Here is a 27,596-nt window from a genome sequence, read left to right on the forward strand (position 1 = left end):
CAGTACTGATCACGTCGTAGATTGAATTTTTCTTTCATCTCTAGGTGGAAAACCTGGTCTGTGAAGCGTATATATGAATTTTTCAATCTGGCCGATATTGGCTTGTGAATGAATCTGGCGGCAACAGTACCAGACTGCATGATGTCGTTCTGGCAATTGAGCTGTAGATGTCCTTGTGTCTATCTATAATATTTAAATTAATTTTGTGTCTGTTTACCATATAATTTACAATATATATATATTTCATATATATATATATAAAATTGAAAGCGTTATGAGTTGGAAAATCAAGAGCAGTGCAAAAACTTCCATCCTCCACCGGGATTCGAACCCGGGCCTTCTGCTTTGAACGCGGATATACAATTACATACACGCATATCTGTCTGTCTGTCTGTCTGTCTATCTGTCTGTCTATCTATCTATCTATAATAATTATGATATTTTCAACCTTCAGTGGCCCCACCTGATCCTCCAACATTGATATCCTGCCCCATGGACATGACGGAGCGTTCCACTACTGGCAACCCCGTTTCCATTTTCTGGCCACCGCCTACAGCCATTACAGCAGCTGGGGGATTAGCAGTCATATCGACTCAGACGAGACAGTCTGGGTTTGCTTTCCCTATCGGTACCGAAACTGTTTCGATAACACTGGTGGATCCGGTTCCATTTGGCCTGCCTGTGGTCTGTAGCTTTACAGTGACAATTTGTAGGTTGATTTTTGTGTTTGTCTTGTTCATTGTTTATCCTTTTGTTTGTTTGTGTGTTCATTTTGTATTTTATATTGAATAATCTGAATTTGTCAGATTGCTTATCTAGATATGTTCGGTCATGTTTCTGTTTCCTCCCTACATAGATTGACTTTCCCTACAAGCACTGTGCCTAAGGGTTGAACCTTGGGGCATGGTGAGGGAGGGGGGTTGTTGAAATGGGAAAAGGATGAATGTCAATAAACCATTGTTGTCACAGCTCGATCAAGCAAAGCCCTTTTAATATTATGAGCAACTCCAAGAAGTCTTGTTGTGCCTGTCAAGATGTTTGTCAGGATTTTTTAAATTTTTTTATCGTTGTTTGTTCTCTCATCTCGAAACGACAGTACCACCAATCCTCCCACCGACGGTTACTTTCTGCCCAGATGACATCACCATGACATCATTCTCTGGCAATGGGTTAGCGGTTAACTTTCCTCAACCGACAGCCCGCACACAGTCTGGCTTGCTTGCTAATGTCGTCAGCCAATCTGCTTTTCCAGGAGACACATTCCCAGTTGGAAAAACCGTTGTACGATACGTCTTTAGGGATCAGCAACAACCGACCAGCTCACAAGTTGAATGCACATTCTGTATTGAGATCTGTAAGATCCTGTCTTCATAATTCTACTGTTGAAGTGTGTAGGCTATTAATATCTGCCCCAAACTAATACTAGTAAAGCTATTAAACATGCGCGGCAAAGTGTGTCACATCTCTGTCACGAGGGATGCTGTAATCCTCAAGAAAATCCTCTTTATCGACCCTTTCATAGACATAGAAGACTAAAATTGTGATTTTTTTCTTCTGTTTTTGGTTTAAAGTGCAGTGTCTTTATTGTTGTCATGAAATGCCAATTTAATACCAGCTGTGATTGCATTATTTGGGCTTTGTAGAAAGAAAAAAAAAACACCTCCGCATTTTTATAGCATTTTCATTGAAAACATTGTACTATCATGTTAGGGAATCTGATGGGGAAATAGAACAAATTTTAATATGTGATTTTAGTAAATAAAACAAGCAAAACATAACTCACTGTGGAATGTTAACCCAGCTATTTTCATTTGTCTGTTATCAGTTTCATAAGTCCGTCTCTTTAAATCTTTTCCCGCAGCACTGGTCCTTCCTGATCCTCCCGTTGTCATCAATTGTCCAGGGATCATATCAAGCAACTCTTTAAATGGAGGGAGCATCTCGATTTCATGGACGGAGCCCTCCGCCATCAGCAACGATCAACAATCCGATTTGGTTAGCCAATCACACGCTCCTGGGAATACCTTCCCCGTTGGAGACACTGACGTAACTTACACTTTCGCCGACCCTATCAACAATGCAGTTACTAGCAATTGTCTGTTTACAGTCAGAGTTTGTAAGTGGAATATACCAAAAAAAATCAATCAATTAAACGAAACATCTATCAATTAAACGAAACGTATAAACAAATGTGAAATGGATTACACTTTCATTTTTGCACAAATATATAAACAAAAGGATATCTTTATTCTGTATTAATCTTTTATTTACCCACAACGATTCGGATTTCTTTTTATTTGACAGGCAAAACCCCAGGAATTGTGATATTTAAAAGCAAAGTGGTCACAGATTAAGTTTACATTATGTAATGTTTGCTGCCTTTTTTTTACATTTTTTCAATTCAGTCGGACCTCCAACACTCATCAGTTGTCCAAGTGACATAACAGAGATCTCGCCAACAGGAAACAGCTTAGTAGTATCATGGCCTGCACCGTCAGCAGTAACAAGCAGTGGGGCACTGGCTTCTGTACAGAGTCAAACAGCATTCTCAGGGACCCCATTCGTCATTGGCGTAACCTGCGTCGAGATAATATTTATTGATCCGCAATCCGGTCTGATTGTTGTCTGCACATTTAAAATCACCATCTGTAAGATTTCTGGGTTTTTTCTATCAATTTTTCTGTTTTGAAGTTTTGCATTATACTGCCTTGTCTACCACAAATTTCACTAATTCCTCTCTGAAGTATTTTGGAAATCAGTCTCCTTTTAATGAAAGTAAGGCCTCCCTCTGTGTCCTTTCATGGACTCACAGGGCCCCTAGTTAGCGAGTTACGGAAGCCTTCATGCGTTCTCAAACATCATTTTAATTACAAAAGCGTTTCATTCATACTATTTCTATCAGTGTTAAAACAAGTCAGTGTTATAATGACATGCCCTGCATAGAGAAAGAGAAATAAAATAATAAGCATTGGGGATGGGAAGATGAACATTGTGTTAAACAATGATTGTAGATGCAGTGGAAATATTGGAAATTGACCGAAACCAGAAAAAAATCACAGAAAGAAGACAAAGAGGGGGGGGGGAAGCACATTCAATTAAGTGAACCATTCAATGTTTGTTTCTTCCAAATAAATTAATTTCCCACCAATAAGAACCCATCTATTTCATCTTTTCTTTGCTTCAAGTGGGACCTCCACGAATATCCGGATGTCCCGCGGATCAAACTGTGACCTCCTTCCAGCCCTTCATCGCTATCAGTTGGTCTCCACCGACGGCAGTATCTTCTGTCGGCCAAACCCTGTCTGGTTCATCTTCTAATACCCCTGGGAGCAACTTCCCATCCCCAAGCAGTAATCCAGTAACGTATACTTTCACAGACCCCGCATCCGGCCTCTCCAGTGAGTGTCGCTTCAACATCGTCGTCAGTAAGTAATCCATGTCTCTTCTTTCCTTCTCGCTGTTGACGTCGGCGCTGACATGGCAAGGCTGCAGCTTCCTGCAGCCAGGCTGAGTCGGTTGTTCTCTTTCCTGCTGTGCAGTTTCATATCACACAGTATAGAGCACTGCTGACCTGCAGAAATTCAGCTCTGTCGTTTTGATATTGATGCAGCCTCGCTGCAGAGGATCTTGCAGCTGCTGCAGCTTTATTAGTTTTTACACAGTGCCTTTAGGAGTCCGGTTTGGATTTGGTTTATTTATTAATTTGTGTCCACAAAGTCATCGATCTTTGCTGAAAACAGGAACGAAAAAAGAAAATGCTTGTAAGGAAGCCACTCTTAGAGTCTTACTTCTTTTCATGCTTCGATTATATGGAACGAATAGTCAGTAATAATCTGTTTCGTACGTTGTGAGAAAGCAATGTCAATCTAAATCTTGAACCGATGGTCCACATTTTTTACATGAGATGCGACCGAAACGGTAGGTCGAAGAATATATTTGGTAGTATTGTCGGATTCTTCCGGAAGTCCCAAGAAACTGATCGACAGTTTTCAGAACTTGCTGACAGATTCGATGATTTGCAAAGCTATGGTTTTGACAATCAGTTCCATAGTCCGAGCATTTTGAGCTGAGCATCGGTTCTGAGAGGTCGGGTCAAAGTAGGTCGGGGCTGGGTTTTGCGCGGAGGAGACTGTGTCCGCCGTCTTTAAGCAATGAGGAATGGTTTCCGTAGAATTGTGTAACACGGTTCATGTTTGGCTCTTTCAGCACTGAATGAATCTAAAACAAAAATTGATGTTGTGAAAGATGATGTATTTAGTTTTGTCAGTTTTCACACCTGTTTTCTCCTTTATTCATCCAAACTGTTACCGTGGCAATTGATTTCTTAATTTAACAAAACAGTACGACCTCCCCCACCAACTGTAAGTGGCTGCCCCCAGGACATCGTAAGAAGCGAAGTTGGGGTATCAACAGTGGTCTCCTGGATCCCTCCGACGGCCGTCTCGGATACGAATTTACCCGTTCCCTGTCAGCAGAATAATCAAGTGGGCAACACTTTTGCGGTACCGTCGACGACCACCGTCGTGTATTCCTGTACAGATTCACTCGGTGCTACTGCTACCTGCAGATTTAATATCATCATATGTAAGTTCTTAAACGGATGTTGAATTCATCCCGATTCATAGATTCACTCAGGGCTACTGCTACCAGCTCATTTAATGTGAGTCTTAAAACGGATGTAGAATTCATCCCGATTCATAGAATCACTCGGTGCTACTGCTACCTGCTCCTTTAATATCATCATATGTGAGTTTTAAAATGGATGTAGAATTCATCCTGATTCATAGATTCACCTGAGTGCTACTGCGTACGTGCAAGAATGTATTTTTTATGATTTATTTTGACATTGGAGTACATTTTTGTCATTACAAAAATGTCATAGTATAAGTAGTGGCATGTACCTATATTTTGTAATATATACAGAGACTAAAGTTTAGTTTGGAGAACCTTGGAACTTTTAAAATGGATGACCTCGGGAGCAAAATATAATATGTATAAAGTTGTAGACCATTCAAACACCACTGCTATCAGACTAGGTTGCACTTTTAGACTGCTTTAAATTGTTGAGGATTGACCCTTTAAACAGCTAAGGCTCATCAACTAAAATGACTGGACTATTAAGTCTAAAACGAAACAGACTCTTAGGTCAGTTCTTCAGCAACACAAAACTCCATTGTAAAAACATTGGATTTTGTAGCCTCTAATAACATGTTTACAAATGTGTTACAAATCATTTCAAGGACAAATGATGTTGAAGGATACTCTGTTGTTTATATGCAAAATAGAATAAAACTGTTAGCAAATTGCTTATCCACTAGAGAGCCTGTGTAAGAGAATGTGTAAAAGTAGGTTGGTCTGACATTTCGATCCTAGCAGGATCTTCTTCAAAGGCTAAATGATAAGTGGTTGTTTATATGAAGTCAAAAGAACATGTTTTGGTTGAGTCAATAGAATTTCCAAACGATGGATTAAAAAAAATGCCTGGACTGATGAGTTGCAATGTCATCATCAATTTTAAGCCTTAAAGGAGCATTAAATTTTACTATCACTCATAGAGGTAATTATCTGTTTATCAAAATCTTCCAGTTTAGGTTTAAAAAACTCCAGGCAATTCACAGGCTGATAACTACAATGTGGAATGCAAAATGGCCAAGTCACACACTGCCTTGTCAGTTACTGCATGGCCAGAAAATCTCAAAATAATTTTAGACATTTTTCCAGTGCATGTTGAACTACAGGACTCATACTCGTGGTTGCAAAGGCTTAAATATTTGACTGCACTTTTTTCCAACTGTTTTTAGACGTCTGAGAGACAATTTACTACAAAAGGACTACAAATAGGCCTACTGATTCATTAGAATTCCCAAAAAATTATTTATGACTACCTTTGCATTTTCTTCTCTGCAACAGCATTGATTGAAGTCCCACTTCTGACACCATATAAAATTGGTAGCCTTTTCAGCTACCCAAAAAATAGTGATAGAAATCCCACTCCTTAATGCTAAGATGATTTCTTAATCTTTGCAGCCGTGCGCCAGACTCCTCCAACTGTCACTGGTTGTTCTGATGACATCATCCTAAATGGTCCACCGGGTGCAACGTCTGTGCAGATCTCATGGATAGAACCCACTGCCACAACCAGTTCCGGTCTTCCAGCAACCGTCTCCTCCACTGCAGCGCCGGGACAATTATTCTCCATCCCAACGAATACCAGAATATCATATACTTTTACAGATCCATTGAATCAGCTGGCTACGTCTTGTTCATTCTCTGTTATCCTCAGTGAGTAACATTTACAAGTTGTAAGGTATCCCGACACATACCTGTCCGCTTCGGTGGTCTCTGTAATCGAAATCTCTGTAATCGAAATCTCAACTTTCTCAAACTTCCTCGTCTAATCTTGCACCAGCTGCCACCACCACAGAGCATACGACTTTCAATGTTCTAAATTATATGAAAAAATGCGGGATTTCCTTCAATTTCCAAAATGATGATCATGTAAGCAATCAGTAACAAACTGTGTACTGTAAAGTGAAAGAAGTTACGCGGAAACGGACACAGGTTACCGAGCGGCATCGAGTGGCATCATACCTGGCCTTTCAAAACAGAGAAACTTCGCTGTATGAGTTGAAGTTTAAAATAAATTATGAAGGTGATTTGTTGGATTCCACAATGCTGTTGGGTCTTAAACTCACTGGAGTCACTGGACAATATTTTTTATTCCCCTCTGATATCATAATCTTCTTTCTCCATCTCTCAATTTTCACAGCCCCGACACCTCCGGATGAACCTCCCACAATCGTGGGATGTCCTGCGGACGTCCAGTTAGAGGCCAATAATGCAGAAACGGTCACTGTAAGCTGGACGGAACCGACCGCCATGAGTAACACCGGAGGGACAGTTTCGGTAACGTTCACCGATACCAGTGGGAGCGATTTCTTAGTTCCTTCCACTACCCAAGTGGAATACACGTTTACAGACTCCATCAATGGTAGAACTGCTCAATGCCGATTCACAATTAATGTTGGTAAGGAAAAATTAAATAAAAATTAATCTCATTTCAGCAGATTCTTCAAGTTAACCTCTTTGTTTTCTTTTCTTTTTGGCAATGGTCACCATGACAATATTAAAAGTGGCTGTATTAGATACATGGATACTTATCAGTCAAAAACAAAAGATGAAACTCTCTCATCTGCTTCTGATCGGTGCATAAATAAGTTTCATTTGGCAAATATCTGATATTGTGTGTGGGTTTAGTAAACCTATTCTACATCAACAGATTAATCCTAATTCCAGCATTTTCTGTGTCTGTCTTTCAGTTTCATATCGTGGCAGTGTATCGGCCATGAGGATGTAATCTCATATATCTCACCTATATGTCACACACTGGTCTCTGGTGGATTTTTATTGTCTTATTTTCCTTCTTTTTGTTTGAAAGTCTTTTCTGGTATCTGGTTGTGTGATCGTTACTCAATTCTGTAATTCTTTTCTCTTTTCGTCCGTACCTCCATCCATTCCATCACGGCCATTCCTCCCCCACCCCTTCTTCTCTCCAAAAATTTGCAGACGGGCAAGATACCATACCACCAATGATAACGGGTTGTCCTGGCAACATATTCTTGACGACAAACACTAACGCACAGACCCAATCCATCGTCTGGATTGAACCAACTGCTACAGACAGAGGGCAACCCATACTTGGCACCAGCGATATCTCACCAGGATTTGCCTTTCCAGTTGGGGTGCAGACAGGCGTGCTATACGAGTTTGTCGATCTCTCCGGTAACAGGGCACAGTGTGCTTTCTCCGTGTCTTTAGTCAGTAAGTATGCCACCAATAAAGTTACAATCAAACTGCTGATGCAGTAAAATTGGATGCAACCCATATTTTTCTCCTGGAAGAAAATAGTCCCAAAGCATGCTGCGAAAAGTTACGAATAATGCAAGGCTTCAGACGAAGTCCACCACCGATGATGGCAAAAGGTCTGTGCAAGGTTGAGAGGTTGTCACAAGAGTGCAATAAGTGATCCCATTGTTTGTGAAAGTTTTCCATATGTCGGTAGCAGCATCTTTAGATGTGTGGCCATGTTAATCCTGTAACTATACTTTTCGCCAACGCAGTTGGGTTTCGTAGAGAACGTGGTGTAGCAGAAGGCACACGGTGTACAGTCCTTTCGTAACTAGCACCATCTATTACATAAAACTGTTTGTTCTTGTTAATATCTATTATTGGGGTCCGCAATAATATGCAATAAGAAACATACCTAGATTTTTAAGTTTCCTAATTTTAAGCAAACTGAATACTTATTCTTCGTCTTTCGTCACAAGTTTGTTTTCCCTTACATCGATAGGAGTTGACGATGAACCTCCAGTCATTACTGGTTGCCCGGAACCAATATCCTTGACAGCTGTTCCGGGCCAGACTGTCATGTCTATCACCTGGACCGAGCCCACGGCCACAGATAATTTTGGAAGCCAAATTATCGTAATGAGGTCGCACAATCCCGGAACTCAATTTACGGTGGATACGTCGACGATCATTACCTACACCTTCAGTGATGCCGCCGGAAATGAAGCCACTTGTGTCTTCACCATCTCTCTGACAAGTAGGTTTTGTAATATTGTATTTTGTGATTGTAATGTTAACTGTGTGAATGACATAAAGAATACCTTAAAATAAAAACAATATATCAGAGCCAACAAAAAGGGGACATGTGTGTTACAAACCATTAAACGTATAGGTTATGTTACTTTTCAATATCATTTCGGTTTTTCAAAGACGAACAAAATGTTTTGTTTAAATACCATTTAAGAACCGTTAGAGGTATTGGGCCTCCTAATGGGACATTGATCAATAGAGGTAATAATGCTAACTATTGATAGCAAAATTAGAACAGTTTTGGTAAATATACAAAAACATATCACCACACTGAATTATTACAAGGTGGTGAAAACACAGGAAGAGATCTCCGACGTTAGGTGAGCGGGATAAGCCAAAGAAATTAACATGTGATAACATGTGATGTCATCCTAAACTAGTAACAAAATTGCCTGTGAGCATGAGTAATTACTCATGGACATGTCATTATCATGTCATTAACATGTGATGTCATCCTAAACTTGGAACAAAATTGCCTGTGACTATGAGTAAGTACACATGGACATGTCATTAACATGTGATGTCATCCTAAAATAGAAACACAATTGCATGTGACTATGAGTTAGTACTCATGGACATGTCATTGACATGTCATTAACATGTGATGTCATCCTAAACTTGTAACAAAATTGCCTGTGACTATGAGTAAGTACTCATGGACATGTCATTAACATGTCATTAATATGTGATATCATCCTAAACTAGTAACAAAATTGCCTGTAAGTATGAATAAGTACTCGTGAAAATGTGATTAACATATCATTACCATGTGATTAGCATCTCTTTTCATCCTAAACGAGTAACAAAATTGCCTGTGAGTATGAGTAATTACTCATGGACATGTGATGAACATGTGATGTCATCCTAAAATAGTAAAAAAATTGCCTGCGATTATGAGTAATTACTCATTAACATGTGATTAACATGTGATGTCAACCTTGAATACTAACAAAATTGCCTGTGAGTATGAGTAAATTACTCATTGACATGTGATGTACATGTGATGGCATCCTAAAATACTTACAAAATTGCCTGTGAGTATGCGTAAAATTATTCATGGACTCGGCAAAACACTGCTGTGGTCTAGAAAAATAACATGCCTACAGTACGTCAAAAATTTTAGCAAGGAATAAATTGTTTTCTCTGTGGGTACCACATTGTAGAAAATTAGGAAAAACAACTTTAGAGAATTGTAGGGTGAGATATTTTCTCTCTCAATTCCAGTTATTTAAATCATTTTATGACAGAAGAAAGAGATGAAAGGAGTTGGAGAGAGTCATGAAATCAAATGAGATGTAAAATACATGCAAAAATCTGAGCAGAGTAATTAACTTTCAGAAGTGATTGATTAGGAAGTTTCAAATAAAATTTGTGGATGTTGAGTTTCCTTATATACTTCATACTAAAAACTTACAGAAAAGTAGAGGCTTGCTTCCACGACATTTAAAGAAAGGAAAGATTACCTATATGCATATCCTCAAGGAAAATGTGGCAAATCACCAAGGGGAGAACAACTAAAACATAGCTTATTGTTTATAAAAGTTTATGGTTGCAGGGACGGATGGGAATAGGATTTTGATAGTCGAATTATGCCCACGGGCCATCTGTTGGCAACTCCTGCCACGGAGTGTCATGCGGTTGTTGAACGTTATAACAAGGTGACACAACATATTCGTCACTCGCCATCATTTATAACCATATCCCCGTCTCGATGCTGCTCTGTGACAAGGAATGTTGACAACCGTCCAAAAAAAAAACCAACGACGAAGAATACCATCTTACCTTCACACAGGTGCACCCGATGATCCACCTGAAATTATCAGATGCCCTGGAGACGTGTTCCGGACTGCCCCCGCTGGGGCAGTGACTTTGTCTGTCACCTGGGATGAGCCACAGGCGACAGATGATAACGGCGAGGTCGTCACCATCGCTTCCAGCACTTCGGGCGACCTTTTCGTCGTGGGTACCACCACCTCTATCATCTACACCTTTATGGATAACGCTGGACAGACCTCCGTCTGTCTCTTCAATGTCAGGATTTTTGGTAAGTGGTTGGCTTAGAAGATGTCATTAGTTATGTCAAAAAAGAGACACTGTTGCAATATGTGACAATATCAGAGATTCATATCATGTCTGCTGCTCCTGATGCAGACGATATCGCAATAGTTTCAACCGCTGATTAAGATCACGAAGAGAGCCATTTGTCAAATATGATCAAAATTATTTTCGAGTAAAATTATGCCATTGTTGTTGGCAGCAAAATCTTTCTCTTTCCACCTCCCACTCTCTCTCCGCCTCTCTCTCTACACCTCTCTCTCCACCTCTCTCTCTCTCTATAAACAATGCATCTACATATATTATACATGGGTACATATACAAATACACCTACAGGCACACCAACATGTATACATACATATGTTACACAGTTTGTTACCAAAAGAAAGTATTTGCTACAGTAATCTAGAAACAGGAACATCTGGACTGCAGATAACATCTTACAAAGGGAGAGTTCTAAACATTAAACAGATACACCACAAACAGTAGATAGTTCTTAAATTAACTCTTGAAAGAGGAAATACGTATCAAACATGCCCTTATCTTTGAATTTTCAATTGAACAGCTCCTATGGATTTCAACCCGCCGGACGTCTTTGGTTGTCCATCAACGGCCATCTTTGAAAGAGTGCCAACCGGCAGTGATACAGTGTTTGTGGACTGGGAGGAACCCATCGCTACGGATCAAGAAAGTTTGGTGATGACAACACAGACACACACACCGCCTCTTCTACTGAATGTTGGAGACACGGTGAATGTTCTGTACACCTTCTCCGATGGTCAAAATATGGTCACCTGTGCCTTCACAATCTTTGTTTGTAAGAATAATTATAATTATAATAATAGTACATAATAATAGTAATATACATTTTTGGCAGAGCGCTGAACGTAAAACAGGACTTTATCAACCATACTTTAAGAGAAGATATCACAGGGAAAATTGTTTCAAAAGCAAGCAATTGAAATACATTCAAGTAATAGTAATTAGAAACAAAATGGGCCATGTCAAGACATTATGGTCAACAGCTGACTTTTTTTTAGTTTAAGCTGGTGTTAAAAGAACAAATATCTTCGCTAATGGCTCGGTGTTCCACAGGCACTGTACAAAAATATGAAATTCTGTGTCACTGTTATACTCGAACTCACTGATCGCTCAATAAACAGTAGGAGTTTCCGAGCAAAGACTGCACTATACACAGCCATGTTTAAAGCCCATCGCTATGCCATCCGAAATTTCTGGATAAAGCGTACAATTTTGTATTTTATCGACTGTTGAATTTGGCAGCCAAAGTTAAATTATGCAAATCTTTTTTAAACATAGTACCGGCTGACACCAGTCCCCCGGTCTTCACCAACTGCCCTGAAGACATCGTAGTTTCACCTCGACAGACCGAAGTCGGTTCCTCCGTGGTATTTTGGTTGGAGCCCGTCGTCACGGATGCAATCAGCGGCCCAGTCTCTCTGGCAGTGAACTTCCCTCCAGGTTCTTCTTTTGAGATTGGGATGCCAGTCAGTGTAATATATACCGCAACGGACAGTGCGCCAGTTCCCAACGTTGAAACTTGTGAATTCATCGTTCTTGTCAGACGTAAGTGACAGTGATATAAATATCTATGCACCAGATGTCATGTTCAAACCCGTACATTCACTTTTACCTTTCATTCGATGACCTTTATATTTATATATATATATATATTTATATATATATACATACATACATACACACATTGAAAACCCTTTAAGGATACAATCATCCTAGTAGCCCTCCTATTTGTAACATCCTAAGCTCCAGTGAAATGATATTCCACAGCTGTAACCGCCTATAAATAAGGAACACTGTAAGGAACTAATCATTACAGTACCCCTTCTAGTTGTAACCTCCTTAGCTCCAGTGTGTGAGATTCAGCAGCTGTAATCGCCTATAAAAAAGGAACACTCTTTAAGGAACTAATCATCTTAGTATCTCTATTCTGGACCTTCTCGAGTACTTCATGACATCTGTTTTGCTCTATTCCAGCATTGATCAATGTTGATCCGATAATACAAAGCTGTCCCGGTCCTGTAACAGTCCCAGTTTTACCAGGCACGCCCTCGGCACAAGCTTTTTGGATGCCACCTACTACCACGGACCAGGCCACCTTCTCATCCACATTTGCGCCTGGCGATGTGTTTACAACTGGTGTAGTAACAACAGTCGTGTACACTCTAACAGATGATAACCAAAACACGGCTATGTGTTCCTTTGCTGTTTCTGTGATTGGTTAGTGAAACTTTTTTCAAAATCTTGATCTACAGTTTGGGATGTTTTTCTCTTCCTTGCTACGATCTGGTTGGTACGTACCATACTCCCAACATGAAGGAAAAGGCAAGGAACCAGCAAAATATGATTGACTTCTCGGTGAAATGATTCTTTGCAAGATCCATATTGTCTATTGTGTTGATCACATGCATATTAATATGAGTGGATATCTCTTTAAAGCTGACAAGCTTAAGGTATGTCATTTCTCCCTATAAGCTGAACCTTGTATTGACATCATATTTGGGACAAAGTTGAACTGTAGACCATTTGTAGTCATTTCCAGTGTCGTTTTGATTCGGTCGATCAGGGCTTGCTCACAGACACAAAATTTGCAAGAACCGTATTAAGCCAGTTTCAGGTGGTACATGGCCCAGTGGTGCCCTGTGACACAGTGGTGGTGCCTATTCTGTACAACTACCAAGGTATACTGTCATTCTAAAAATCATCATCTTGTTGTTGCTGCTGGTTCTGAACCCACCCCTCCTCCACCTCCACCAGCACACTGACCGACTTATCAGTGGGCGGCGCACGCAACTGTGGCTCGTGGCTCGTTAAGGTCACATACAAAATTTTGTGATTGGCAATAGCCTGCCAGCCAGGAAAACACCACACGTTCGATTTCAAAAAAATCGCGGTTGTTCGTAGCATTAGGCTACACCCCTGCTCGCACACATTTCATATTGAAGCAGTTTTTCACGAATTTCCACGTTAAAGACAGGCGAGCTGAATAGGGTCTCGGTCAGTGATGTAGTTTGTGGCAAATTTGAAAGTTTCTCTTTGTTAACATTTTTCACTTATAGCAGATTAAAACGATTTGCTTTTGTTGTCTTTACAATTTTAATTTTCCCGTACATAGAGGATGGAGACCCACCAGCTTTCCAGGTGGCCTGTCCACGCGACATCGCAAATTCCTACGGAGACAGTCGTATAGAAATTCCTATCATGGAGCTTTGGCCAAGAATAGAAGGCGTTGAACCTTTTCTCGATGTGACTTTGACAGCAACTGCCGATCCACCGTATCCAAACTTTGCAGCCGAGACTGGAAGCCTTCCTGTGGATGGTATACAGAGGAATATTACCTACGTCATCGCTGACACTCTTACGAACAGCCAAGCTTGCACCTTTTTGGTAACACTCTCTGTAGGTGAGAACTTGTTTTTTTTTATAATGAGAAGCGTTATTTGAAGTAAGTAATATAAACAAACTGAGATAAGGAAAGCTAGCCCACTGTCACAGTATACCATGATCATTCATGCAACTGGGCCGTCCAGCGTCTCAACAGAGGGTTGCTGCTCTCACAAAGATCCTGATGTGTGGGATCAGTACTGCTTGCAGATTTGGCAATCAATGTCAACAGGGATCAAACGGCACGTTAGTTGACTTGATTGACTTAGTTCAACATTCTAGTTTCGCAGCATAAAAAAAAAACATGTGGTAAGAAAATGCAAGTTGAGGTGCTTAATTGGGCTTGTTACTTCATGTTCACATCAACCGATCTCCTCTTCAGAAAAGAATGAACAAGAAACCTAAGTTATATACTGCTAGTTGGTCATCTCACGGTACTGCAGTGCTACTAAAATTCATATTGCGACAGCTTTTTAATTCCAGGAATTAGACGGCAGTTTGGGAGCCCCATTTTAATTTTATTATATCTATCTACAACTTTTGTTTGGTCGCATTGATAAGTTCAGTTGAAAAGTAGCCAAGTATTACACCTCGCCTTGCGTGGATATAAAACTACTGTTTGTGTTCTCCCTATGATGACTTGGATAAGTCTGTTGACACATTGAGCCATTTTTCTATTCTTTATTCGGGCACTCATAGTCTCCTACTATCATAAATAACACCTGGATACAGAAATATTGTAAAAAAAATGAATGTATCAATCACATATCTGGCAAAATCCTGTAAATTTGATCAGATCATATTACCCGCAATTATCTCTGTTTTTCTTGCTGACAGTAAATAAGTTCTTTGTAGGGAGAAAGCTATGTGCCAGAGTGCCTGCAATTATTACTCATAATTGATAGTTGGATGCACATATGTCTTTGTTTTCTCTTTTGTCTTGGTGAAAAGTTGGCAGGATGAATCAAGTGCTGGCTAAGCCTTGGTATTATCTGATGACTAATGAACCATGGAAGTCTACCCTTCCCCGTCTCTCCCCATTCTCATCCTACCTCCCCATTTTCATCCTACCTCCTCCCTTCACATCTTTACTTGAAGGGCCACCACACTGTTTTGGTTTTTGTCATTCTATTGGTAAACTACTCCTCTTTCAAAAATTCCTTCGTTTTTGGTTTTGTTCTTGCATCAGACACTGGACCTGGCCCCGGCCCATCTTTTGAAAGTTGCCCAGTTGGAGTCTTTACTTTGTATGGACAAACTAATGCTGTAGTCGACAGGATCTGGGCTCCAATCGTGGCCACTGATCCGTCAGGAATTCCACCTACCTTAGTCCCAATTCCCCGCGATTCGTTCATTGTCGAGATGACTGAAAACTTTTTTGTGGAGATTACAGCCACTAACCAAATGCAGGAACAAGCTGTGTGTGTGTTTATTGTCTCAATCATCGGTAAGTTAGTAGTGAACAAATTACTATCGTCTGCTGATTTTATCTCTCAAACATATACTAACCCTTTTTGGTCCGCTCTGTTGCCAGGCAACTACATTAATCCATGTATTCAAGTTTGAGCACACGTGAGTATATGCACCTGTTTTGTATTCTGACTGAGGACTTGAACAAAGGAATTCCAAGTCCTCGGACGTCATTTCAAAAGAAATCACTAAATCCTCAGAAATTCTATTGTTGAAGGGGTATTGTGTAGTTTATGGTATGTGGATTTGAGCAATGGAAAAAACAAGAAAAACCATGCAGTCCTCAGTCTGAATGAAGTGTGTTTGTGTGTGTGTGCTACATCTGAGATGGAAACACAATATCTCAGGAAAGGAAATACTGCCTTGGCCATATGAGTTGCCCGTGGTGAAAAGTTCAAGATCCCTACTAGGTTTGATGAGGGTCAGCAGAGGTCACCATGGATTGGAATGGTATTTCATAGATGTATAATAGGTCCACGGTTTTTTAATGTGGGTCAAAGGTCACTTGAGGTCAACAGAGAGCAAATCCCGAAGGTGAAGTTTGACTGATAACTTACTTAAGAGGGGTAAATGTTAGCAGAGGTCATAGTGTGAAAACAACCCGTATAGCATCAAGAATCTTACGTTGGACAAAATAGTTTTTAGTCAACAGTGAGAACTACAGAAGGCTAAAATAAACAAATTGCTATGAAAGATTAAAGTACCTGCAATCCCCATTACAATTTTGTTAACCAAAGTTAATTCAGGATAGTTTCATACAGAAACGCAGCTTTTGTAAAAATGGCAGGCAGGAAGCCTAAAGCATAAGGGTTAAATAAACTAATTAATATGTTTGACTTATTGCTTGAATAAATCCAGTAAGTCACAGCCTCAGTGTTAACAATCATTGAAAAACCTAGTTTGAGAAATCACGGAGAACGATGAGCATGGTCATGGTGTGTGCAATTATGTTACTATTACGATTATCCTTCGGAAACAATTGTTATCGTGTCTAAATTTGACAGTTAATTTGAAAACCAAACTAGACCAAAGAAAACGTATTTACAAGGCGGACCACAGATGTTTTCCTCCACACTCAGGTCATTTCCTGTCTGTCTTAATATTTAATACAAACAATGTCTCAGAGAAAAAATGGGAACCCCCAAAAATTTGTATTTAATATCCCGTTCCCAAAGCCTACAGCCGTCTGTCCATCTGACACAGAAATCGATCATGTGCATCTTGCTCGTTCATTGCGACAGCCGATGACATTCCTCCGACGTTGGTCTGTCCTAACGACATCACGATGACGGTGGAGACAGACACGGACACGGCGGAAGTCTCGTGGGATTTGGAAGTCTCAGACGACAACGGCATGTTTACTCTCGTCAGTACGGGTGCCCAATCCGGGGATACGTTCGGCGTTGGAACGTCAGTGATCTCGTACACTGCGACCGACAACGCTCTCAATTCCGCTTCGTGTACCTTCCGTGTCATTATTGAAGGTGAGTGTGAGCCTCTTTCATTCTTTTGTATGCTAGTCGTGAAGGACTGCAACCGTTTGGAGTGCAGGTTGCCTTACACATACAAATATGATACAAATACAAATGCACCACTTCTTGGTTTCTTGATGCTTCAATCATCAGAGAGCCGGGTTCATCGGTCAATCGGAAAATGAGGAAATTTTGAAGACCCTGGTGGCACTATGACATCACAGATTCACCACAAAACAAAAAGAAAACAGCTATAGGCACAACTTTTAGACTAGGATGAACTCTTTACATTGAGCAAGAATTTTCTCAACCGATTTTGGGGAAGTTGTTTTATCGCAGAGTAGTTCTCTTGCAAGCCAATATTGAACACCCCCCCCCCAAAAAACGGGTGGGTTTGTGTATTCTTCGTGTGTTTATGTCTATGTTTGACACATAAGGCACTGTTGTCATAAACGTTTATGGATATCACTTAAAACGATATTATGTGCATATATTTCCCATGAAAGAAGTCATTTTGTCGCAAAACAATTCCATCTACAGAATGTCAATACAGATGATACTGTAGTTGGCACACTCCTTTGAGAGTGAAAATGGTGAGGGGATGAATGCTAATAATATGTACAAAATGTTATGAATCTACTCTGAAGGGTGTGTAATAGTAAAATACGGAAGTGACCGGAAAATACCGACTCATAGCAGTCTGGGCAATTTTTCTTAACTGTTTTTGGCAGTTGAACATCGCAGAGTAGTTCTCTTGTTGTAAGCAAAAATTAAAGAAAAACGAAAACGAAAAAAAAAAATTAGAACAAAAGGGGGTTTGTTTACCCTTCGTGTGTTTATGTCTGTTTAACACATGTGGCACTGTTGTTATAAAGAGAAATGTTTTCAACGTGTCCAACACTGATTGTATCTTGGAATACATGGATCAATGTTCTGCCTGTCTGTCTGTCTTCTATAGTTCAACCATTAATCACTGACATCCCAAGAGCAGATCCCATGCCAACCACTTGCCAGACTGGTGTCTTTACTGTTTTTACCAACATCCCCGGATCACAGCAGGTCGTGTTTCCTCCCGCGGAGGCGTTAGACGCAGACGGCAACAATCTGATCGGTGTCTTGACGACTCCTCCTACGAATGCGTTCACTCCTGGGCCAACTCCGCAAATGATTACATTTACCTTTACAGATTCCATGGGATTGACAGCCATCTGTATGTTCGAGCTATTACTAACTTGTAAGTACAGCGAAACGGAAAATAAAGGAAAAGGGGTGGGGTGGGGGGGGGGGGGAGGTGGTAGTTCACTCTATAGTTGAGTCGAAGAAGCTAGTTGCTTTTATTCTGTGAATTCTCATATTTGTATCTCTCTCCACCAGATTTATACTTCAGTTACTAGCCACATGCCCAAGCACTCAATGGAGTACCTCTTACCAGATTTGTAGTACTCCAGTGTTCATGCGTTTACTCGAGTACACTTTTTTCTTCTTTCCCTTGTAATCATACTCGTAGTTTTGTAGTCATGCTTTCACTCACCAACCTGAAGGAAATATCTTGTACTCTAAATAGTGTACTCAAGAGTTTGTTCTGGTACTTGCCTCTTGTACTCATATCTCTTAACTTGCACTTGTGACATTGCATTCACACCGCAAGTCAGTAAATGTTGACCCTTTCCGTAAGGTCAAGTAAATCCACCTCAGTGATATTCATGTGCGATTAAAGTGGGCTGGGTCTGGATACATTTCACAAGTAGAAGAAAATTGTCAGGTATAGACTAAGTGTAGAAAGGAATGGAATAACTGATTTTTGAAAAAAATATCAGCAAATCATGAATAAGAATAGGAATGAAAAGAAAAAGTAACGAAAATTCAACGAAAAAAAAAACGAACAGAAAAGTGAAAGTAACATCTACGCAATATCCTTAACTAGTGTGCATTCGCAGCACCAGCCAAGGCAAAGTGGGAGGGGGGGGGGGGAGGTAACAAGGGGCAACGCATTTTTTGGAGGGGGAGGGTGAAATTAATGTAACACTGATATGGGGGAGGGATCTAAGGGAAGGGGTTTCCTCTCTCATTTGGGAGTTTTTCTACTTGAGTAAAATGCGTTAGATGCAAAATGGTGCTATCATTTAACAATTTTTCACGTTTAATGCATTGCATTGGAAACGATACTACGTGCAATGTCTGGATTAAACTATTGGACACAATAAGTACCATCTGGGGGCAGCAGATATGTTTGAGGGTAGTGATACTTATCAATACAATTTGTGCTTGTGTGCAATACGACTGGAGAGGACATAAGTCCCTAAACTATATGTTCTCAATGTGGCTATTATCAAACAATTGGCCAAATGCTTCATGAATGTTTTTTTATAAACAAGAAAAAAAAACCTTCTCCTCCCCCACCCAATAAAAATAGAACAAAATGAGGACAGGGTTACCCTGATCAGTTACATTGTTCCACATCATTGTATCATAATAAAGTAAAAACTGAATTTTTGTATATATTGAAGTAAAATGGCAGTTTCGAGTAATGGGGTACGGAATACGATATCTTGCCTGGGAAATTGATAATTGTTATGACCAGAAATCAAGAAATTTAATAACTGGCGATTCTAGAAGTAGACCATGAAAAATTTGAAACTGATTTTTTCCGTTAATTGATCTTCTCTTATATTTCTCGTCTTGATCTGGTATCACTGAAGGAGCCAACCTAGCTGTTAAATTAAATGACACAGTGGGACCTTTTGAATCGATCCAAGTATAACTTCAGATCAGTTTTTTCCTTTTTGGAGTGGGGAGGGGGAAGAGCTTGTATCAAGAGTGTGTTTAGATGGCATAACACACTCATTTTGTCAAACCATAACAAGGATATCAATGGTCCCTCTAGATCAGATTAGATAGGGACGTATGTTTGTATGTATTGTATGTATGTATATATGTATGTATTTTAGATCCTCCTGCAAGCAGGAACTCACGTAGAAGCCTCATTGACTTATCACAGCTACAAGCTGACCGAAGTCAGTCTCTTAGATTCATATTTAACGTCCATGATTATGAATTGTCAACAACTCTGTAACTGGACGACATACATTAATCTTGGAGTGCCTCAAACCGGGGACCTTATGATTGGAAGGCACCTGCGTTAACCACTGAGCTAAAACTCCACTGGGTGCATCACATGCATTGTGTTATAACGAGAAGCGTGTTTTCATATATTCAGACCTTGCTTTTCCTCAGAGAATTTGGCATAATTTGAGATACATTGAGAATTTCTTCATGAAATCTCTAGCATACTCTACTAAGCAACAGGTTTTTAGCAACAGGGTACCACCATAACATTTTGACATTGCACTTAAACCATGAAAACTTGTTTGTTATTGCACAGATATCACAAAAATATATATATATTTATTTAAATTGTGCAACCGTGGGTCTTTTGGCCGTGATCTGATGAAATGCTCCTCCTCGGACCCTGATCTGCATGATGACAAGCTCTATCCCTTGTTTGTAAAAAGTTGGAATTAATAGAGCACAGCCCTGAAATAAATATTAGCTATTCACTTAAAAGCAATTGGGTTTTGCTCCAAAGTGCCAGCCACAAGTAAAGATCACAAATTTCCTCGTAAGCTCTGCCTACTAGATCGAAGCACCCTGCCATTGAAACTAATTGGTTTGGAAGGGTTAACCTTAATTCGTGTTAACAGAAATAACATATTGAACATGTACAGCAGATATATCTAATGAATGTGATGAACTGAGAGTTAACACTTACCAGGGATGCCTTAATCATCCAGGGTATAACTCCAGGGTAGCTATATGAAGCACCTAACAGGAGCTATATTAACATGAGTAAAATTAAGTATAAACCATACTGTTTACAAGACAAAGTTTTGCTTAAAAGATTTTAGAAATACTCAACCAAGTGAAGACTTCTGCAGTTATTTCCATGTAACGAATTCCAAGTACTCACCTTGTTTGTCAATGGTTTATTGCTTTAACAGTTGACGATGCAGAACCTAACATTATTGGATGTCCAGAACAGGTCATCCCAGGTACCATCCTACCCGGGGATACGATGGCCACAGTCACATTACCAATTATAACTGCAATAGATAACTCGGGCAGCACCCCCTCCCTGGATGTTGTGCCTCCAGGAAACGTTTTCGGCGTTGGTGATACTTCCGTGGAGTACACCTTTAGCGACAACGCTGGAAATACGGCCATTTGCTCCTTCACTGTCTCGGTCAGTAAGTAAAATGGCTTTTCTTGATCAATCAACAATCAACAAACCACAAGACCATAGTACACTTGAATATCCTCAAGCACCTTATCAGGATTTTCATTATAATTCTCAATGATCCATTATACCAGGTAGGCAAAGGAACTTGCAGTTTTAAGAATAGGCTAAATTTAATAATAGTCTGTGTAACTTATTTTCCAAATTTTCTGTTGAAAAAGTCACTAGTCTTGAACCTCAGGACTGTTGGCTGCATTTCTTTCATGCCTAACGTTACATCGAACAGTACAAAGTTTTTTTTGGGGGGGGGGGGGGTTGCGTGTGGACAGGTGCCAATTTGTGTAGCTTTGATAGGTCCGTTTAATGTTGCTGTAAAAGCTCTGTGATACAACGAAGAAATACCTTGTTGCTGTAGGATATATCCTATTTCAAAAGTCATGTCCATTGTCGGTATTACAGTCAAATGATTGTCAGTAGCACCTTTAATGACTTTCTCGTATCAGCAACGATATTTGCAGCTAACACAGTAGGCTACTGTAGCTATTAAAGTAATAAAGAAGAAGGCAGCAAATGAAGAACGATGTTCCAACTGCAGACACTACAGTACAACTCTATGATGTCATTTTTTAGACTTGATTATTAATAGTTATCATAAAGTAGTAGTATTATATGAAGAGACAGATATAAATTGGTCTTAACCGGTTGGTGGAGTGTACGTTCGTTGTCAGTGAGAACAAGTTGCGTTAAGTAAATGTTCTGGTAATCTACTGTAAGAAAAGAATTGTGCAAAAAATAACGAAGAAGATTGCAACAAAAAGACAACAACCTTGTTAGAAACAATGTACAGCAGTTATTTGCAGTGGTGTCCATCCTTCATTTTTCACGCTATGCAGGGGATGCCATTCCGGGGGAGGGGAACCCCCTCGCCTTTAAGAAATTTTGTTTATGTAATTTGGCTTAGATGAGAAATGCTGCTATCTACTGGCAAAGCTTCGAACTGATTTTATGTTAAGGAATTCTCATTCTGTAGTAAATATTTCTCGATTTTTTTTTATTGTCTGTTCAAAATATTTTTGTGTGTGTATGTGGGTGGGGGGGGGAGGGGATTGTGGGGGTGTAACAACTGCCGAGGAAGGTGAGAAGGATTGAAGTGTGACTTCCCTTCGATTATTCAGTAAAAGCTGTTTGTTTTTTATCCATATTTCTTTGCTTCTCCCCACACAGATCTTGATCCATGTGACCCCAGTCCTTGCGAGTCTGGTACAATGTGTTTATTTGATTCAGCAGCAATATCATTCATCGTTTGTAGTGAGTACATAGAATCATTAAAGTGAGGCTCACATTTACAAGGATTGTTAGACTATCATATCTGGCCTTTTGTGTCCTCTTCCCCCTTCTCTCCTGTCCCTTCCCTAGCTCTCTCCTCGCCACCTGTCCCCATCCCTCTATGCATTTTGGAAGCTTTACTCAACAAATCATGTTCGAGTCCACAAAGAGGAGCAGTGATGTGCCACAAGTGGAAGTGCACTTTTTCATCAGTTAACATCAGTTCTCCGATGAGCTACTTACATAAATGGGACTTGTTTTGAAATGAAAATTTGCAACGGCGACATGATTCCTCTGCAAAGCAAAGCTGCATCAATTATATCAGACAACAGAGAGATGATCTCGGCAGACAAGCAGTGCTCTATTGTGTGATGAAACTGCAGAGCAGAAAACATAAAAAACCTACTCAGCCTGGCTGCAGAATCCTGCAGCAGCAGCTTCCTTCTTTTTTACACAGTGGTCAATAGTAAATCAATCAATCAATCCAATTGAGTTGATAATCAAGAAAATCAATAGATAAAACATATAAGTATCCACACACCCCTCCCACCCCCCCCCCCACCACCAGCCCATCCTTGGACATTGGTTACAGCACTGATTCTACAGAACTGCTCTCAACCTGCGTAACAATGAGCCATTTCACATTGATCAAACTGGTATTCTTTCGTTTATTTTCCAGCTCCAATCGGTGATCCTTGTGATACTTTACAGTGCTTCCCTCCATCTACTTGTACGGCAGTTGAAAACCAAGCAGTTTGTTTAGGTAAGACAATATTTAAAGACCTCAAATATGACATTTAATCTGTCTTTCTTTTCTTTCCTTGGTTACAAAATTATGTCACGAAAGGAAAAAAAATTGCACGTTTCGTTTCAACGGTATATTTTGTTATTACCCGTTTGCAAACAGTCAAGGACAGTTTAATTGCCATGCTAGCTGTAACAGAAAGGTCCCATCATTTTTATTTCAAAGTCTGACAGCTGGTGATGTGTTTTACTTTGTACATCAATCCAGTCTGTCGGCTTGAATGGTCAAGTAATTAGTCTTCAATGGACAAAGGCAATTTTGCAGAAATTTGAAAATTCCAAACTTCGAATATTTGCACAGGATTTTTACGAATGTAGTACCACAGTAAGTTGTAGGCAATATAACAAAGACTGTCTTTAATTGGCACTGAAAATTCTACATTCTTTAATTTCAAGAAAATATCTATATACAACGGTTTCTCAATTGAGGTTGATCAAAAGGTACCCCTTGAGATACGAATACAAAATTGCCTTGTTCGTTAGGCCCGCCTAAAGAAAAACAGTCTTCCTCAAATTCATCGAGCAATAATAAATTGTTACTTGATAGCATAAACTACCTCAAATATTACTGCCATTAAGATTCATCCTTAAGCGCACCTAATTAATTGACCAGCTCAGTGGCGGCGGAACCGGGGGGGGGGGGCTTGGGGGCTTAGCCCCCAATGAAAAAGTTGAGGGGGCAAATGCATGATAAGCCCCCCAAAATTTACCAAGGCTCCGAAACGTGCATCTGCTCATTTTTCAATGCATACTTGTCGATCTGTCCGATGCACACGTATACTAGGTGTAATAATTCGATATGATAATTGATTGTCTGTATCATGCCTCATCGAATATTAGTGTTTTAAATAAGAGTGTAATAAGCTAAACGCTACACTCATCAAAATTTGCGTTTAAACTACGAGTACACGCAAGGCGTGGAACATGGCTCTATGTTTAAACGCAATCAATTATTAAACGAACAAAAACACAATATTAGCATTTCACCTATACTGTATGGGGTAGCCTACATGACTTCGTGACAGTGCTTGGATCATAGAAATTTGTTGGCAACTGCACATGGTTTTGGAATTGTCCATTTGTTGACATTAAGAAATGCTTTCTGTTTTTTCTTATGATATTTATTTAATTATTGCATTTAATTGCAAGTAGCAGTTTACTACACTCAAAAACGTCTTTGCGAGTACACTACGAGTAATAGCTTCTCTCTTAAAATAAAAAGTATATACAAAAAAAAAACCCCATACAAATTACAATGTTTTTACAGATTTTTACGTGCAATCTGAGAAATTGCAGGCTTGAGACCCATATTTTAGGGCTAAGTGTTCGCAGCCTAAAACACTCGGGAAGTGCCGTTTCCGGCCATCTGGGGGTTGAAAAACCCAAAATTTTCTTGTACGCTCCAGGCCAACAGATGGTAGCGCTCCGCTTAGATAGTCTCCACAAATTAGCCCCCCCCCCAATATTTTTCCCGTTCCGCCGCGCCTGGACCAGCTACCATGATTGTGAACACAAGTGTTCTAATGGCCAGCACTACTTTCCTGTGTGTGAAGACAAATTTGGCTCGACCACTGAAATAGTACACTGTGTGTTTGTACATGAATTTGTGCAGAGGAGCGGTCAGTATGGCTAACCTAACCAACTCTGGGTAGATATTTAATCTCCCCTGTTCATGGCCAAAGTTAGGGGACTCGGGTGGTATATGCTACAGTATAGGTGGGGAATATCGTAATGTTACAAATTGCCTTCATTATGCATAGCATGACGTCGCCGAGCAAGGGCACACCTCACAGATTCTGCAGGAAGTCAAAAGTCAAAAGCAGATCTCGATGAGGTTGATGATACATACTTGGTTAGGGGCAACTGCGGATTAAAGTTATTCAACCCCGCCACACCCTCATATAGCCTAATTTTTGTTTGTCATTCTTTCTCTCATGTTTCTATTATAGTGAATTGCGATAATGCAAACTGCCCCCCTGCTACTTTCTGTTTGGAAACAGAACAGGAAACGTTATGTCTCGACCGTAAGTTATTTCAGTGATATTTTAGAGAACATTTTGTGGATGAGTTCAAGGATTCATATGATCAGTGCTCCAAAACTAATGAATATTCAATGTTAGTGCAAGACCCAATCGTCTTACTTCAAGGTTTTTTGTTTTTCTTCCCGATAGAGACGGGAACAATCACGGGTACCCGTTTTCAAACATTTCGGACCTCCCATGGGTACCTGTTCATTACGCATTCGACCTACAACTCAACTATAGGCCTATACTCAGGGCATACATAAACCTATAGTTTTACTCCTGTATGTATAGGCTATGAGACCTTTAGTAGTAAGATCGTTAACAAATGTAAGTGTAAACTGTTGACTGATTTATAAGTGCAAGGCCGCATCTTTATAGTTACTTATAAACCAAAATCAACAGGTGATTTTTTTTCCATCAGTGATGTATTTTAGTGATCCATGAAATTTTATGTAACTCACAAGTGTTAACAACTGTACGGCTTTGCAAGCCTAACAGTGCAATGAATGGATTACTCATGAAAAATGTGCGTGATTGAAGAATTCCTTAGCGTATTTGTTGGGGTATATTTGCATAAAATTGACAGTATAATTTGCAAACCAAAAATTTTCACAGAACTTGGTACGGCACTTTTACTGAACAGCGGTATTAATACTTACAATATAGGCCTCTCCAACGTGTTCTTTCATAGCTGTGTATACTAAGGCTAGCCCTTTACACCTAACGGATAAAGATAGAAGATAATATCACTAAATGGTGAAATTATTGAAGATTACACTTAATTTTTTGCCTCCCTTTCATTACTTTAATTAAGTAAAACTGAGAATGGAGAACAATGTGCGTGACTTTAAAATTTGTGGATCAGGTGGTAACAGCTTGGACCAGCTGGTAGTATTTTTTTGATCGGTCCCCCTGATTACTAGGGGGACCCCATTCTCACCACTAGTTCCAGATTTGTAAATAGGGTTGGAGTTGTTTACATCTCTCTGGTTGGGATCTGTAATGTCTGCTTGGAGAGTGAATTGGTAGTGGGAGGGCAGTGGAAGGGGATGGGGAAGGGGGGGGGGGGCAGTGGTAGGGGAAGGGAAGTGCATTGGGAGGGGTATGGGGAAGGGAGAGTAGGGGTATGGGGAATGGAGGGTAGGGGAAGGTTAAAGGGAGGGTAGGGGATGGGGAAGGGACGGCAGTGGTAGGGTTTGTTACTGAAGACATTCAAATATTGTTTCATTGTTGGTCATATACCATCATGATAAACTCTTACCTTTCTATCGTATCATTTAGTATTTACTCAGGACCTTGTGCCCTGCATGCCGGTGTGCAACCCTGGAGAGACTTGCCTAGGAGCAGTATGCGTTCAAGGTAAAGGTCCTAACAAAGTAGCTCGTAACATTGGGCGGGGGTAGGGGGAGGGGGAAATAAGTATGACTTCCATTAACCTTGCACCATCACTATTACAACAGATTATTAAACATTTTTATGAATTTCTATTTAAAGTAACTGGCTACCTAGAAACATTCAATAAGAGTATACTGCTGTCAATCACTAGTATATGTCATCACTGGGTTTACCAGATTACATGTGTTATGCATTGGCCCTTAAATACAGTGGTACAACTTGCCTTTTAATAAATTGAAATATTTAATAAATTAACACGTAGTACGTCATTATTAGCTCCCCTTGTCACAAGTAAAGTTATGTTATTGTTATTGCCATGTTTGTTTTGTAATTATTTAGCTGTTCCAAACTTCCATTAGCCTTTAAAATAAGCATTTCGACTGAACACAGAGTTCCCACTGAAGGATTGCTACTCCTCCAGTAAATTGAGTCTTGTTACTAGAGATTGCAATGTTTACGTTGCTTCTCCAGAAAACTGCTTCAATTTGTTAAATTGGGAGGGTTAAATTAGAGGGTTAAATTCGGAGGGTTAAATTTGGGGTTAAATTGGAAGGGTTAAAACTGCTATGAGAAGTGTTTTAGTGCTTCTTCTTCTTCGGCTTTTTGCAGATCCTGTTGCAATCATCCCGTGTGTTCAAGCCTGTGGTATTGGAGAAACGTGTGTCCAGGGTAACTGTATAGGTGAGTCTTTTAAGGTGGTTTTCGAACCTGGGCCTCCTGCCTTATATACATACA

General features: G+C 40.0%; 1 protein-coding gene across 17 annotated transcripts in view; it reads left to right on the top strand.

Annotated features, from left to right (window-relative positions):
- LOC139975754 (uncharacterized) overlaps positions 1-27,596 on the top strand; it is a 106,263-nt gene that overhangs the window by 58,038 nt on the left and 20,629 nt on the right. For all 17 annotated transcript variants that reach the window (XM_071983889.1, XM_071983891.1, XM_071983894.1 and 14 more), the window contains 24 exons: positions 455-709; positions 1,097-1,354; positions 1,862-2,116; positions 2,406-2,648; positions 3,186-3,425; positions 4,342-4,584; positions 6,028-6,282; positions 6,770-7,027; positions 7,567-7,821; positions 8,351-8,605; positions 10,451-10,702; positions 11,279-11,530; positions 12,034-12,300; positions 12,730-12,972; positions 13,868-14,155; positions 15,326-15,583; positions 16,848-17,090; positions 18,037-18,312; positions 21,077-21,322; positions 22,537-22,620; positions 23,318-23,401; positions 25,392-25,466; positions 26,748-26,825; positions 27,471-27,542. In XM_071983889.1, the coding sequence (XP_071839990.1) occupies positions 455-709; positions 1,097-1,354; positions 1,862-2,116; positions 2,406-2,648; positions 3,186-3,425; positions 4,342-4,584; positions 6,028-6,282; positions 6,770-7,027; positions 7,567-7,821; positions 8,351-8,605; positions 10,451-10,702; positions 11,279-11,530; positions 12,034-12,300; positions 12,730-12,972; positions 13,868-14,155; positions 15,326-15,583; positions 16,848-17,090; positions 18,037-18,312; positions 21,077-21,322; positions 22,537-22,620; positions 23,318-23,401; positions 25,392-25,466; positions 26,748-26,825; positions 27,471-27,542 (5,235 nt within the window). The remainder of the gene's footprint in view (positions 1-454; positions 710-1,096; positions 1,355-1,861; positions 2,117-2,405; positions 2,649-3,185; positions 3,426-4,341; positions 4,585-6,027; positions 6,283-6,769; positions 7,028-7,566; positions 7,822-8,350; positions 8,606-10,450; positions 10,703-11,278; positions 11,531-12,033; positions 12,301-12,729; positions 12,973-13,867; positions 14,156-15,325; positions 15,584-16,847; positions 17,091-18,036; positions 18,313-21,076; positions 21,323-22,536; positions 22,621-23,317; positions 23,402-25,391; positions 25,467-26,747; positions 26,826-27,470; positions 27,543-27,596) is intronic.

Source organism: Apostichopus japonicus, chromosome 11 (assembly GCF_037975245.1).
Source record: "Apostichopus japonicus isolate 1M-3 chromosome 11, ASM3797524v1, whole genome shotgun sequence".
NCBI classification, from domain to species: Eukaryota; Metazoa; Echinodermata; class Holothuroidea; order Aspidochirotida; family Stichopodidae; genus Apostichopus; species Apostichopus japonicus.